General features: G+C 36.0%; 1 protein-coding gene across 5 annotated transcripts in view; it reads left to right on the top strand.

Moving 5' to 3' along the window:
- The window catches only part of QRSL1 (glutaminyl-tRNA amidotransferase subunit QRSL1), a 33367-nt gene that overhangs the window by 7333 nt on the left and 13271 nt on the right, over nt 1-12763 (top strand). For 4 of the 5 annotated variants that reach the window (XM_027601953.2, XM_027601952.1, XM_027601956.1 and 1 more), the window contains exons 2-9: nt 484-643; nt 959-1057; nt 2079-2175; nt 6110-6286; nt 9350-9525; nt 9615-9727; nt 11677-11869; nt 12418-12535. In XM_027601953.2, coding sequence (XP_027457754.1) covers nt 484-643; nt 959-1057; nt 2079-2175; nt 6110-6286; nt 9350-9525; nt 9615-9727; nt 11677-11869; nt 12418-12535 — 1133 coding nt within the window. The remainder of the gene's footprint in view (nt 1-483; nt 644-958; nt 1058-2078; nt 2176-6109; nt 6287-9349; nt 9526-9614; nt 9728-11676; nt 11870-12417; nt 12536-12763) is intronic. The other variant, XM_027601954.1, reaches the window with a different exon arrangement.

The raw sequence follows: 12763 nt of genomic DNA, 5'->3' as shown, positions 1-12763 counted from the left end.
CTGCAGTAAAACATAAAGATCTCACTTCGAGTCATAAGGTCCTGCAGGGCCTTGTCGAATCTGTTGCTCTCACTCTGTATAGCCTGCGTTCCCGCCTTGCCGCACCCATGCCCACCCACGCCAAGCCTCCCCCCCCACCCCTACTCAAGGTGATGGGTGCATTACCCTCATTCACTATACTCCCAAGGTATAGAGTTCTCTTGGTTTTGAATCCAAGCTTCACTTCAACATTTTACACTTCACCACTCTATCTGCCCACTCAGTATAATACTTGTATCTTCTGCAGCCTCAGTAAAAGGTTTTTATTTTATTTTATTATGTTATGTTAATCACCATACATTACATCATTAGTTTTTGATGATTCATTGTTTGCGTATAACACGCAGTGCTCCATGCAGTACGTGCCCTCTTTAATACCCATCACCAGACTAACCTATCCCCCCCACCCCTCAGTAAAACGTTTTTGAATTGTATATATTACAGGTTTCTACAGCACTGAAACAAGGCCACATTACTCCAACAGAGCTCTGTCAAAAATGTCTCTCCCTTATCAAGAAGACCAAATTTCTAAATGCTTACATTACTGTATCAGAAGAGGTGGCCTTAAAGCAAGCTGAAGAATCGGAGAAAAGATACAAGAAAGGTAAATTACTGTGAATTATACTTAATTGGCATATCCCTAGAGAAAGAATTTAATTGGATGTAGCAGTCTCCATTTGTCAAGTGAGGATTTTTAACATAAAACATAGTCTTATTTAAAGAACTTACCATGAGGTACAATAAAAATAAGGCTAATGGGCATGTGATGCTTTCTAATGCCCAACTGTAATAATTTCTAACATCAACTTGATTTATGAAGAAGTATCTTTACCAAAAACTAATAGTTATTGTAATAACTAGTATTAATGTGTCTTTATATTCTGGATATAGCTCCTATTCTTTTGGCTTTTTAACGCAGGTCACTCACTTGGGGATTTAGATGGAATTCCTGTTGCAGTAAAAGACAACTTTAGCACGTCCAGCATTGAGACAACATGTGCATCAAACATGCTGAAAGGTAAAGTTTAATTGACCAGAGCATTAATAGTTTTATGAAACTATTTTTTCAGCTTAAAGATAAGATACTAAAGCACCAAAGTATTCTCAGACAAATTATATCTGCAAAAGAAGTACTTAGGCTGGAATATTTTTACTATTGGCTCTTTCGGAATTCAAAATTATCCCTTAGAGGTAGGCCAGCTTAATGGATGTATCCTATTTAAGATGTTTTAGAAATCCTACTTGGGGAGATTTACTAACTGACCACCACACACACACGCAGTGCCCTCTGACTCCCACTTATTGATACCACGGGACTAGGGAGGAAGGGGCTGTCATCACCCCTCTCGTGAGGGTGGTCTGAGGATTCGCTTTTATTGTCTAGCTGTTTTTTGTTTCCCAACTCCTCCATCTCTTATATCACTATATTTATCTGAGTTTATAGTGATGCTTAGTTTTATTCTTTACAGTTTAGTAGGTCAAAAGGAAACCTGTTTCTCAAGATTTCTGGATCCTAGAAGGAAAAAGGCATGGCAAAATCTTGTTCAGAGTGCTACACACTAAAAGAAAGTCTATGAGAAATATGGCCCAGGTTCCTCTGATAGGTAGATTGTTGATAATTGTCATGGAGTACACACTAGATGAAATTTCAGTTGAGAATAAAGATCAATTTCTGACTGGAAATAGATAAAAAATTACTATGGGATATAGCATTTCAAGTACAATGAGCAAAATAATGATATGCTATTAGTTTCAAATGAATTGGGTACATCTCTATCATTCAGTATTGTGTAGTAGTAACTGTTAGTTTTTAGATGATAAAAATAGTGAATATACCATTGCCTTTGGAAAATGGAGCAATTAGCAGTAGAAAGATTAAAATTAACTAGTTTTTGGAAGAAAGTACTACCTGCTACTCAAATTAGGAATAATTAATACATGCCAATATGAATAGCTTAGTTGTAGTTTAAAATCTTGTTTCTTGCATGTGACTTACGTGTTCACTGTTTTCTCTCCTACAATAAAAATAATTTTTTCAGGTTATGTACCACCTTACAATGCTACAGTTGTTCAGAAGTTGTTGGATAAGGGAGCTGTCCTGATGGGAAAAACAAATTTAGATGAGTTTGCAATGGGGTAAGTAAAATTAAAATTTTCTTCTCTTGTATTTCTTTCATCTTTGTCTTTAATTTCATTAAATGTAGGTACCCAAAAGCCCTGAGGTGATTTCTTGAGGACTCTAATGCCAGTTTCTCAGTCCCTCTGTGGAATTATGTTTTACTGTTTAATGCATATATGGTCAGATCTCATTTTGGTTTTAGTCTGCGTTGCCCTGATGACTAATGATGTTAAACATCATGTGTTTATTTTGCTACCCATGTTTCTTCTTTGGTGAAGTATTTATTCAAATCTTTTGCCCTTTTTTTTTTAATTGGGCTGTTTGTCCTACTGAGTTCTAAGAGTTCTTTTATATATTCTGGATTCAGGTCCATTGTTAGATAGGTAATTTGCAAATAATTTCTCCAAGTCTCTGGCTTGTCTTTTTGTTCTCTGAACTTTCCTTTCAAAGAGTGAAAGTTCCTAATTTTGATGAAGTCCACTTCATCTTTTTTTTTTTATGATTAATGCATTTTGTATCTTAACTAAGAAATTTTTACCTGACCCACAGTCACAAAAATTTTTCTCCTAGAAGTCTTAAAGTTTTTACCTTTAGATTCATGATCCATTTGAGTTAATTTTCTTATATGTGGTGTGAATAAAGCCAAGGTTCATTTATTTGCACAGGTGTCCAATAGTTCTGGCCCTATTTGTTAAAAAAAAAAGATTATCCTTTCCTCATTAAATTACCTTGGTTCCTTTGTCAAAAATCAGTTGGAGCATATATACATATATAGATCTGTTTCTGGATTCTGTTCTGTTGATCCCTCTACTTACTTTGATATGCTATCTTGATTTTAAGATTTTATTTATTTACTTGAGAGAGCAAGAGAGAGTGAGAGAGCACGAGTGGGCTGGGGGAAGGGCAGAAGAAGAGGGAAAAGCAGGCTCCCCACTGAGGAGGGAGCCTGACGTGGGGCTCGATCCCAGGACCCCGGGCCAAAGGCAGACGCTTAACCTACTGAGCCACCCAGGTGCCCCAGTTCCTGTAGCTTTATAGTAAGCCTTGGAATTAGGTAGTGAGAGTCCATTAACAGTTTTTCTTTTTCAAAATTATTTTACATATGCTAGGTCCTTTGCATTTCCATAGAAGTTTTAGAATCAGCTTGCTGATTTCCACAAAGAAGCTTGATAAGATTTTATGATTGTGAATTTATAGATCAAGTTGGGGAGATTTGACATCTTAATATGTATCTTATGATCCATGAACACTTTATATCTATCCATTTATTTAGATTTTAATTTTTCTCAGCAGTATTTTTATGATTTTTTGCATATAAACCTTGTATGTAATTTATTTGATTTATTCCCAAGTATTTCAACTTTTTTTTTTAGATTTTATTTATTTATTAGAGAGAGAGAGCATGAGTTGGTGGGAGGGGCAGAGAAAGGGAGAAGCAGACTCCCTGCTGAGCAGGGAACCTGATGACGCAGGGTTCCATCCCCGCCATCCACCCTGAGATCATGACCTGAGCCAAAGGCAGATGCTTAACTGACTGAGCCACCCAGGCACCCCCCCCAGGTATTTCATTTTTTTAATGATAAATGGTATTTTTTGTAATGTCTAATTGTTTGTTAGTATATAGAAATATAATTGATTTTTCTATATTGACCTCATATCCCATGACCTTGCTAAGCTCTCTTTTTAGTTCTAGTTGATCTTTGTAGATTCTTTGATATATTGTATGTAGATGATCGTGTAGCCTACAAATAGAGGCAGTTTTATTTCTTCTTATTTCTCTTTCTTATTGTGTTGGTTAGGACTTTAGTACAACACTGAGTAGAAGTAGTAAGAGCAGATATCCTTGCCTTGTTCCTGATTTGGGAGAGAAAGCATTCAGTGTGTCACCAAAAGTGCTTTCTATTTTCCCTTTTATAATACTTGTCACATTTGTAATATTTGCTTGGTTTGTGCTCCCTGTTTCATAGAAGCAGAATCTTTGACTCTCTTATTTACAGTGGTATCTCTTGGCACTCAGCAAATAAATGTTGAATGAATTAATCCAAGAGAGTAAACTTGAACATTGGTCATTAGGACATTGCCTTGAACAGCTGATCAAAATGAACATAATCAGTGAGGGTAAGTGGACATCGTGTAATACTAGATGTGATTCCCTAAGGACACACCATCATCTATGCAGTATTCCAGCTGAAAATGTTAAACCTGAAACTAATAACAAGGAAATAAAAGATAAGTCTGAAATGAGAAACATTCTATTAAAATATGAATATCATAAAAAATGAAGAAAGGCTATGAAAATATTCCCTAAGAGGGAAGAAGAGCCTAAGGAAAAGTATAACTTAAAACTTATAGAAGAAAATGTAGGAGAAAATCTTTCTGACCTTGAGTTAGGCAAAGATTTTTTAAATGAGACACATGAAATACAATCCATAAAATAAAAAACTGATAGATTGGACTTCACTAGAATTAACTTCTCTACTTTAAAATACACTACTAAAAAATAAAAAACAAGCCACAGCCTGGGAGAAAATCTTTGCAAAACATATATCTGAGAAAGAACTGGCATCCAGTATATATAGAACCTTACCCAACTCAAAAATAAGAAAACAGCCCGATTAAAAAAAAAAAAAAATGGATAAAATACGTAGGCAGACATTTCATCAAAGAAGATATATAGTTGGCACTAAACACATGAAAAAAAAGCTGAGCATGGTTAGTCATTCAGGAAATGCAAATTAAAACCACAAGGAGATACATACACCTGTTAGAATGGCTTAAAAATGACAGTATCAAGTGCTGACAAGGATGCAGAGCAATTGAGTATCTCATACAGTGTTGGTAGGAAATGCAAAATGGTATAGCCGTTTTGGAAAATAGTTTGCCAGTTTCTTATAAAGTTAAACATCATATGATCCAACATTCTCAGTCCTACATATTTACCCAAGAGATGAAGACTCATATTTACACAAAAGCAATGGCTAGGGTCTTTCAGTACAATATTTATTGTGGCTTTATTCATAATTACCAAAAACTGGAAATAACTCAATGTCCATTGGCTGGTAAATGATTTAAAATGTACAAAAAGAGGCTAAAGAGATGATGATAACTAAAGGCAATACCTGACTTGAGACTGTACTGGGAGGGGGTAAAATGCTGTAAAGGACATTATTGGATCAGCTGACCAAATTGGATTACATACAGTGGATTAGATAAAAATATTGTATGAATGTTAAGTCTACTGAGATTGATAACCGTACTGTGACTGCATAAGGGAAGACCCTTACTGTTAGGAAATGCACACTGGATACATACTAAAATATTTAGGAGTAAAGGGCCTTGATAAACCTAATTTACCCTTACGTGGTTCAGAAACAAAAAGTATTTGTATATGTTACAGACACACATAAAGCACACAAATGGTAAAACAAATTGGGTGATTTGTTAATAATAGGTGAATCTGGGTAAAGGGTATAAAGTCCTTTTCATATTATTTTGATTTTTCCAATTTACCTGTAAGATTGAAATTATTTCAGAACTTTTAAAATAAGTTATTATTTAACTTACGCTTGTCTTAAAACATCCGGTTAATAGAGGGAATCCTTCTGAGGACTTCTTGTTAACTCTTTGAGTGTTTATTACACTCTTCAACTGCAAGACCTTGATTTACAAGGGAAATCATCATAAGCTGAATTGGATGATCAACTGGGGTAAAAATCCCCTTTTCTTAACAGACTGGTTTTCTCTACTTTCTCCCACATGCTCTTATTTCCCATCCTCCACCTCCTCAACCATCTAATTAATGAAGACTACATCTAAGCAGGCTTTTTGGCTTTTCCCAATTCAAGTTCCAGTGGATTATACAGTGTTAGGAGCAAATAATATAATCAGGAGGTGAAATTCTCATATAAAATGAAAGTTTCATTAAAGATATCTTGCTTCACTTCATCTCAGATCTGGAAGCACAGATGGTGTATTTGGACCAGTTAAAAACCCCTGGAGTTATTCAAAACAATATAGAGAAAAGAGGAAGCAGAAGGCCCATGGTGAGAATGAGGATTCAAATTGGCTTATAACTGGAGGAAGCTCAGGAGGGAGTGCGGCGGCGGTAGCGGCGTTCACATGCTTTGCGTAAGGTGCTTTTTTCTGTTTGTACTGTAAAGCCCAACCAAATACAAATAGTCATAAACCATCCTCAGAATCCAACAATAGAGTAGTTCATACGTGCTATTTTTATTTCTTTTCAGTGAGTGATTTGTGCTCGATGGTATATAAAAATTGTATCTTATGAATATGCTCAACTGTACAGTATATGTAATGTGTATTTTATACATTTAACTTTAATATTTAAACTCTTCCTCTATAGTATCTGGTTTTCTTAAAAAACATGATTTTATGGATCTTGCAGAATAAACCAGTTAGCGTAATTGAATTTCATTTTTAAAATAATTTATTTGGGTGTCTGCTGACCGATGATACAAATATTTAGGGACTAAGATACCATGGCTTTAGTTGAGTGCTGCTGAGCTATTAATTATGGTTTATCCTTCAGCTAAATCAGGCTTTTGTCTAAAAAAGGGGGGGGGGGGAGAAAAAATGTTCCTGATAGGTATCAGTAGGATATTTAAAATAGTGTTTTCATAAATCTGCAACTAAAAATGTATATCAAGGAGTAAAGTTTTCTTCACGTTTGTTAGGAGTTGTTCAACTGTTCTATTTTTGTATTTGGGAAGAATCCATCCATCATGCTTTATGTTTTAAGTCCCATTTGTAAAGCATTTCTTAACCACCTAAAGAAGAGTAAATAAATACCACTGTTATTTACTTTCTCAGTTTCAGTATAAAATTGAGTGTGTTTCTTTAGTAGTACTGTATGTACTTTATTTCTCCTTAATTATCCGCTAAAACTAAGCTGTCACAGACATTGCTACCAAAAAATTATTTATATTTTTTAGAGCTATGGAGATTTAGATTCTTGAGTTTTGTTTTTTTTTTTTAGTTTCTCTGAAATCTTATTTACAAGTAAAACCATTTCATTTCCTCTCTGTGGAATTTTATAACATTGCATTAATATTAATGAGAGTCCCAACAAGTTAGGACTGCAAGATTAGGTGCTTTTTCTCCTCTCATCATGCTACTTAATGTTCATCTTTCTGAATGTGCTCAGAGAAGATATGGCATTTTGACACATAATTCCTATGGAAATGTAGGTTTTACTTTTATACAGCCGTCAGTGAATCCTAATAAGAAAATGTGTCCTTTTAGAAATTGTGAAAGCAACAGCCTGATTTCGTAGCTTACGCGGACTTGGTAAGAAAGACAATCTAATTTGCATTTTCTGTAGAGCTCAAGGGCCATGTGACTGGTAGGAGCCTTGTTCAGTCCAAAGCTTTATTCTGGGTATAGTCAAGAGAAGCACAGACCCAAAGTAACTTCAGATTGAATGGGTCCCAAATTATCAGGTGTTCTGCTTTGTTCCCCCCCCTTTTGATTTGCTTCTTCTATAATAGTTTTAAAAACAGGAAGGTTGTTGGAGTATTATGTACCCACTAAAAGGAATAAGTGAGAGGGCTTTGTAGTGTCGGAAAGATATCAAAGATACACTGTTATGTAGAAAATAAGTTGCAGAATACTACATACAGTATGACCTTCTTCCTGTTAAAAGTAATAATTACATACGTATATATGTTAGTTGCATGGAAGTGTCTGGATGAGTATATCAAAACTGATAATGGGATTGTTAGGGAGGCAATGATTGATTATAAGAGAAATTTCACTTTATACACCATATACTTACACAATATTTTAAATTTTGTAGTTGGCACATACACTTTTCTAATCAGAAAAACCTTTTTTCTCTGAAATAGTTAAAGTTTAAACAAATTTTTAATTATGGTAAAATCTACATAACCTAAAATTTACCATCTTAACCATTTTTAAGTGTACAGTTCAGTGTTAAATACATTCACATTGTTGTGCAACCAATCTCCAGAACTTGGTTCATTTGCAGAACTGAAACTTGGTACCCTTTAAACAACAGCTTCCCATTTGCCTGTCCCCCCAACCCCTGGCAATCACTCTTTTACTTTCTGTCTCTATGAACTTGAAGACTCTAGGGTACCTAGAGTGAAAATTATTATTGAGTATTTGTGCTTTTATAACTGACCTATTTCACTTAACAAAATGTCCTCAAGATTAGTTTTTGGTTTTGTTTTTAATAAGAAAAACATACTCTATAGGTAACTGAGCAAAGAAATGAGCACTTCATAGTTGGGTAATGCAAATACAAATAAATGTGAAAAATTATTCAAAAATGCACATTAACAAAGCTTTTTGGTTATTCAGATAACCAACGTTTAAGAACTGCTAGTACTCAGTGATGATAATAAAACATAAGGCCAAATGTGATTGACTGCAGTTGGAAATATAAATTGGCAGAACCTCTCTGACAAGTCATTTGACAATACAGATTAAGAACTTAGAATAACAGGCAGACCCTATGGCTCATTAACTCTACTTCTTGGAAGCCAGCCTAAAAAATAATCAGACATATGGGCAAAGATTTATGTTTACAGGTGTTTATTACAAAGTAGTTTATTATGTAGTTATTATCCTTCTTGGCAACAACATAAATGTTTAAATAAATTAAAGTACATTTCTATCCATGATTCTAAATGAGGTAGTGGAAGGTTCTGTGTATGAATTTCTGGGAGAAGTGTGTTTAGTTTATAAAAGCATACTGTAAAACTACCATTAAAGGAAGGTATAAGGTATCTGTATGTATACTGATAGGAGAACGGGCTTTAAAATCCTGGGAATCACTAATTGATATGATGGAATACTATACATATTTTAAATTTTCAGTGATTTTAATGAGCTAGCAAAAGGCTCATGATAAGAAAAAAAGAGATGGGAACTTACAATTACAGAATGACCTGAGCCATGAAAGAAAACTGCATTTTAAAAAAGTCTTGAAGTTAATAGGCCAAAATGTTAACAGTGTTTGCCCCAGGCGGTAGAATATTTTGTTACCTCTTTACACTTTTTCTATATTTTAGGAGTTCTCTGAGACAAGCATGTCTTACTTTTGTATAACCGGGGGAAATAAAATTTAAAAGTATACACTTAAAAATAGATTCCAGATATAATGGCAGATATGTCATTCTCCTAAAGAAAATTCCATTTAAATTCCAGGGCTTTAGGATCAGACACAGGAGGATCGACCAGAAATCCAGCTGCCCACTGTGGGGTTGTTGGTTTCAAACCAAGCTATGGCTTAGTTTCTCGTCATGGCCTCATTCCGCTGGTGAATTCAATGGATGTGCCAGGAATCTTAACCAGATGTGTGGATGATGCAGCAATTGTGTTAGGTATTTATATGATTCCATAGAGTTTCAAAACATTGTAAGTTTCACTGTAAAACAATATGTCTGTCATTCCTGAGTATTTTTCTTTACAGGTATGCTGGCTGGGCATGACCCCAAAGATTCTACCACAATACAGGATCCTGTTAAACCATTTACACTTCCCACTTTTGCAGATGTGAACAAACTATGTATAGGAATTCCAAAGGTAACTCTTCCCTTTTATTACTTTACAGAAATACTGTCAAGTCAACCACAGAGCAACAGACTTGGGAGACAAACTGGTTGGGTTTGAACCCTGCTCTGCCACTTTTATTAGCTATGCAGCCTGAGCACATGACTTATTCTAAGCTCAATTTCCCAGTCTACAACATGGGGATAATAACAGTGTTGATCTCAGAGTAGTAAGGTTTAAATTTGGCAATCATCGTGGGGATATAATATACAACATGGTGACTGTAGTTAATAATACCGTACTGCATATTTGAAAGTTACTAAGAGAGTAGTTCTTAAAGTTCTTATCACAAGGGGAAAAAACTGTCACTGTGTTTTGTGATGGATATTAACTTGGACTTATTGTGGTGATCATTTCTTAATATATACAAATATTGAATCATATGTTGAAACGATCATAATGTTGTATGTCAGTTATACCTCAGTAAAAAAAATCAGTCATGTTAAGCAGGAGTCTAAACATTTTCCGTAAAGGGTCAGATGGTAAATATTTTAGACTTTGTGGGCCATACGGTCTTTACTGTCACTATTTAACTCTGCCACTGTTGTGTGAAAGCAGCCAGGGACCATATGTAAATGAAAGAGTGTGGCTGTGCTCTAGTAAAACTTCATTTTCAAAAATAACTGGCAAGTTATATCTGGCTGGTAGGCCATAATCTGCTAACCCCGTATGTAAACAACATAGCCCAGAGCCATACCTTGCATAGTAAAGGCTTAATACACATTACCATCTTTACTACCATTATTAGTATTACTACTACATTTATTACAGTAGCACCTGAGTAATTCATATGTGAAAGTAAATATGTTAAATTACTGACCTTTAAAAAGCTTTTTTAAAGATTTTATTTATTTGAGAGAGAGAGAGAATGAGAGATAGAGAGCACGAGAGGGAAGAGGGTCAGAGGGAGAAGCAGGCTCCCTGCTGAGCAGGGAGCCCGATGTGGGACTCGATCCCGGGACTCCAGGATCATGACCTGAGCTGAAGGCAGTCGCTTAACCAACTGAGCCACCCAGGCGCCCAAAGCTTTTTAAATTTTAAACTTAGCAGTAATTTTTCAGATAATTTTTTGTTGTGGGACACTGTCCTATGCGTTGTAAGACGTTTAGCAGCATCACTGGCCTTTTCCCTCAGAAGTAGCGCCCCCACCACAGCACAACCCCACAAACAAAAATGTATGCAGACATTATCAAATGTCCCCTGGTTGAGAGAAAGAGATAAAATTGCCCCCATTTGAGAGAGAGATACTTTCTTTATAATTTTCAGTTAATAGCTGGGCCTTCCTTTAAGGATTTAGAGAAAGCACAGGTTGTGGGAAGAGACCAGTTTAGAATCCGAGATCCTCTACTTACCTGCTGTGTAACTTCAGGAAAGTTACTGAACTTGTCCAGTCTCAGTATTTTTCATTAATAAAATGAAGGATGATAATACCTACATCATGGGATTGTTAAAAGCATTAAGGGAGGGGGCACCTGGGTGGCTCAGTTGGTTAAGCATCTAACTCTTGATCTCAGCCCAGGTCTTGATCTTGAGTTCAAGTCCCATGTTGGGCTCCAGCATGGAGCCCACTTGAAAAAAAAAAAATGTTCAATCTGAGACTCCTTATCCAAAAGTTTCTGCAAAAGCATTAAGTGAGAGGACCTTTGAAAAGCATCTAGCAGAGTATCTGATAATGAACATTTAACAAATATGGGTTCTCTGGCCATTTCTCTCATCTTTAATATTGTTATATCCAGCTTATAAATAATTAGTACAGTGCTTGTCATGCCATCAACACTCTAAAATTAGTTCAGTTTTTCTAGTTACCTACTAGCAATTTAATCAGATTTTCTAATGTATTGCCAAAGGTCCTAAAGTACATATTTTTATAAAACCATCTATACAGATGTTCTAATTTCTGTATCTTGGCTTTTTCCAATAAGGAATATCTTGCACCAGAATTATCAAGTGAAGTGCGATCTTTTTGGTCCAAAGCTGCTAACCTCTTTGAGTCTGAGGGGGCCAAAGTAATCGAAGTGTCCCTGCCTCACACCAGTTACTCAATTGTCTGCTACCATGTATTGTGTACATCGGAAGTGGCATCAAATATGGCAAGATTTGATGGGCTAGAATATGGTAAGATGGCTGTGTTTGGGATTTGTAAGGTAGTTGTCTCCAACATTTGGAAGTTTTACTTATTCATGATAAAAAAAATTATCCCCGGAGTTAATGTTGATGATTTAGACAAGTAAACCAGCGAGTCCTCTTACCTTTGTCATTTAGCCTTCTGCATACACTGTTCATCATAAATATCTCTGTATGTTCGGCTCCCCTCTCTGAACTGTGAATATTTTACAGGAATAGGGTCTTATCTTCGTATTCTCGGTCTATCAAATGTGGTGCCTGGCACATGGTAGGAGTTCAGTAGATATTTGGATGGATGGATGGAGGAGGGTAGGAGGAATGGATGGATGAATGGATGGAGGGATGGATGGATAGATGAGGAGGTGAACAAATGAAGTTTCCCTATTGGTTATTTTCTCCTCTCTCCTTGCTTCTTGGCAGATAAAGAAGAGGAGCCACTTAAGGACAGTCTCCCACAATTTTAGTATTGGTCAGAAATGTGAATCTACACTTGCTTTTCAGCCAGAACTTTACTTCCTTTTCAATTTTTTTGTTTTTAGGTCATAGGTGTGACATCAACGTGTCTACTGAAGCCATGTATGCTGCAACCAGGCGGGAAGGGTTTAATGATGTGGTGAGAGGAAGAATTCTCTCAGGAAATTTTTTCTTATTAAAAGAGTAAGTAGTGGGGCGCCTGGGTGGCTCAGTCGGTTAAGCGTCTGCCTTCGGCTCAGATCATGATCCCGGGGTCCTGGGATGGAGCCCTACATCGGGCTCCCTGCTCAGCAGAAGCCTGCTTCTCCCTCTCCCACTCCCCCTGCTTGTGCTCTCGCTGTGTCTCAAGTAAATAAATGCAATCTTAAAAAAATAAAAGAGTAAGTAATTAGGAATTTTCTCCATTTTTGA

The sequence above is a fragment of the Zalophus californianus genome, chromosome 7 (assembly GCF_009762305.2).
Source record: "Zalophus californianus isolate mZalCal1 chromosome 7, mZalCal1.pri.v2, whole genome shotgun sequence".
Lineage (NCBI taxonomy): Eukaryota > Metazoa > Chordata > Mammalia > Carnivora > Otariidae > Zalophus > Zalophus californianus.
Note: the sequence above shows the minus strand (reverse complement) of the source record. Positions and strands in the feature narration are given on the sequence as shown.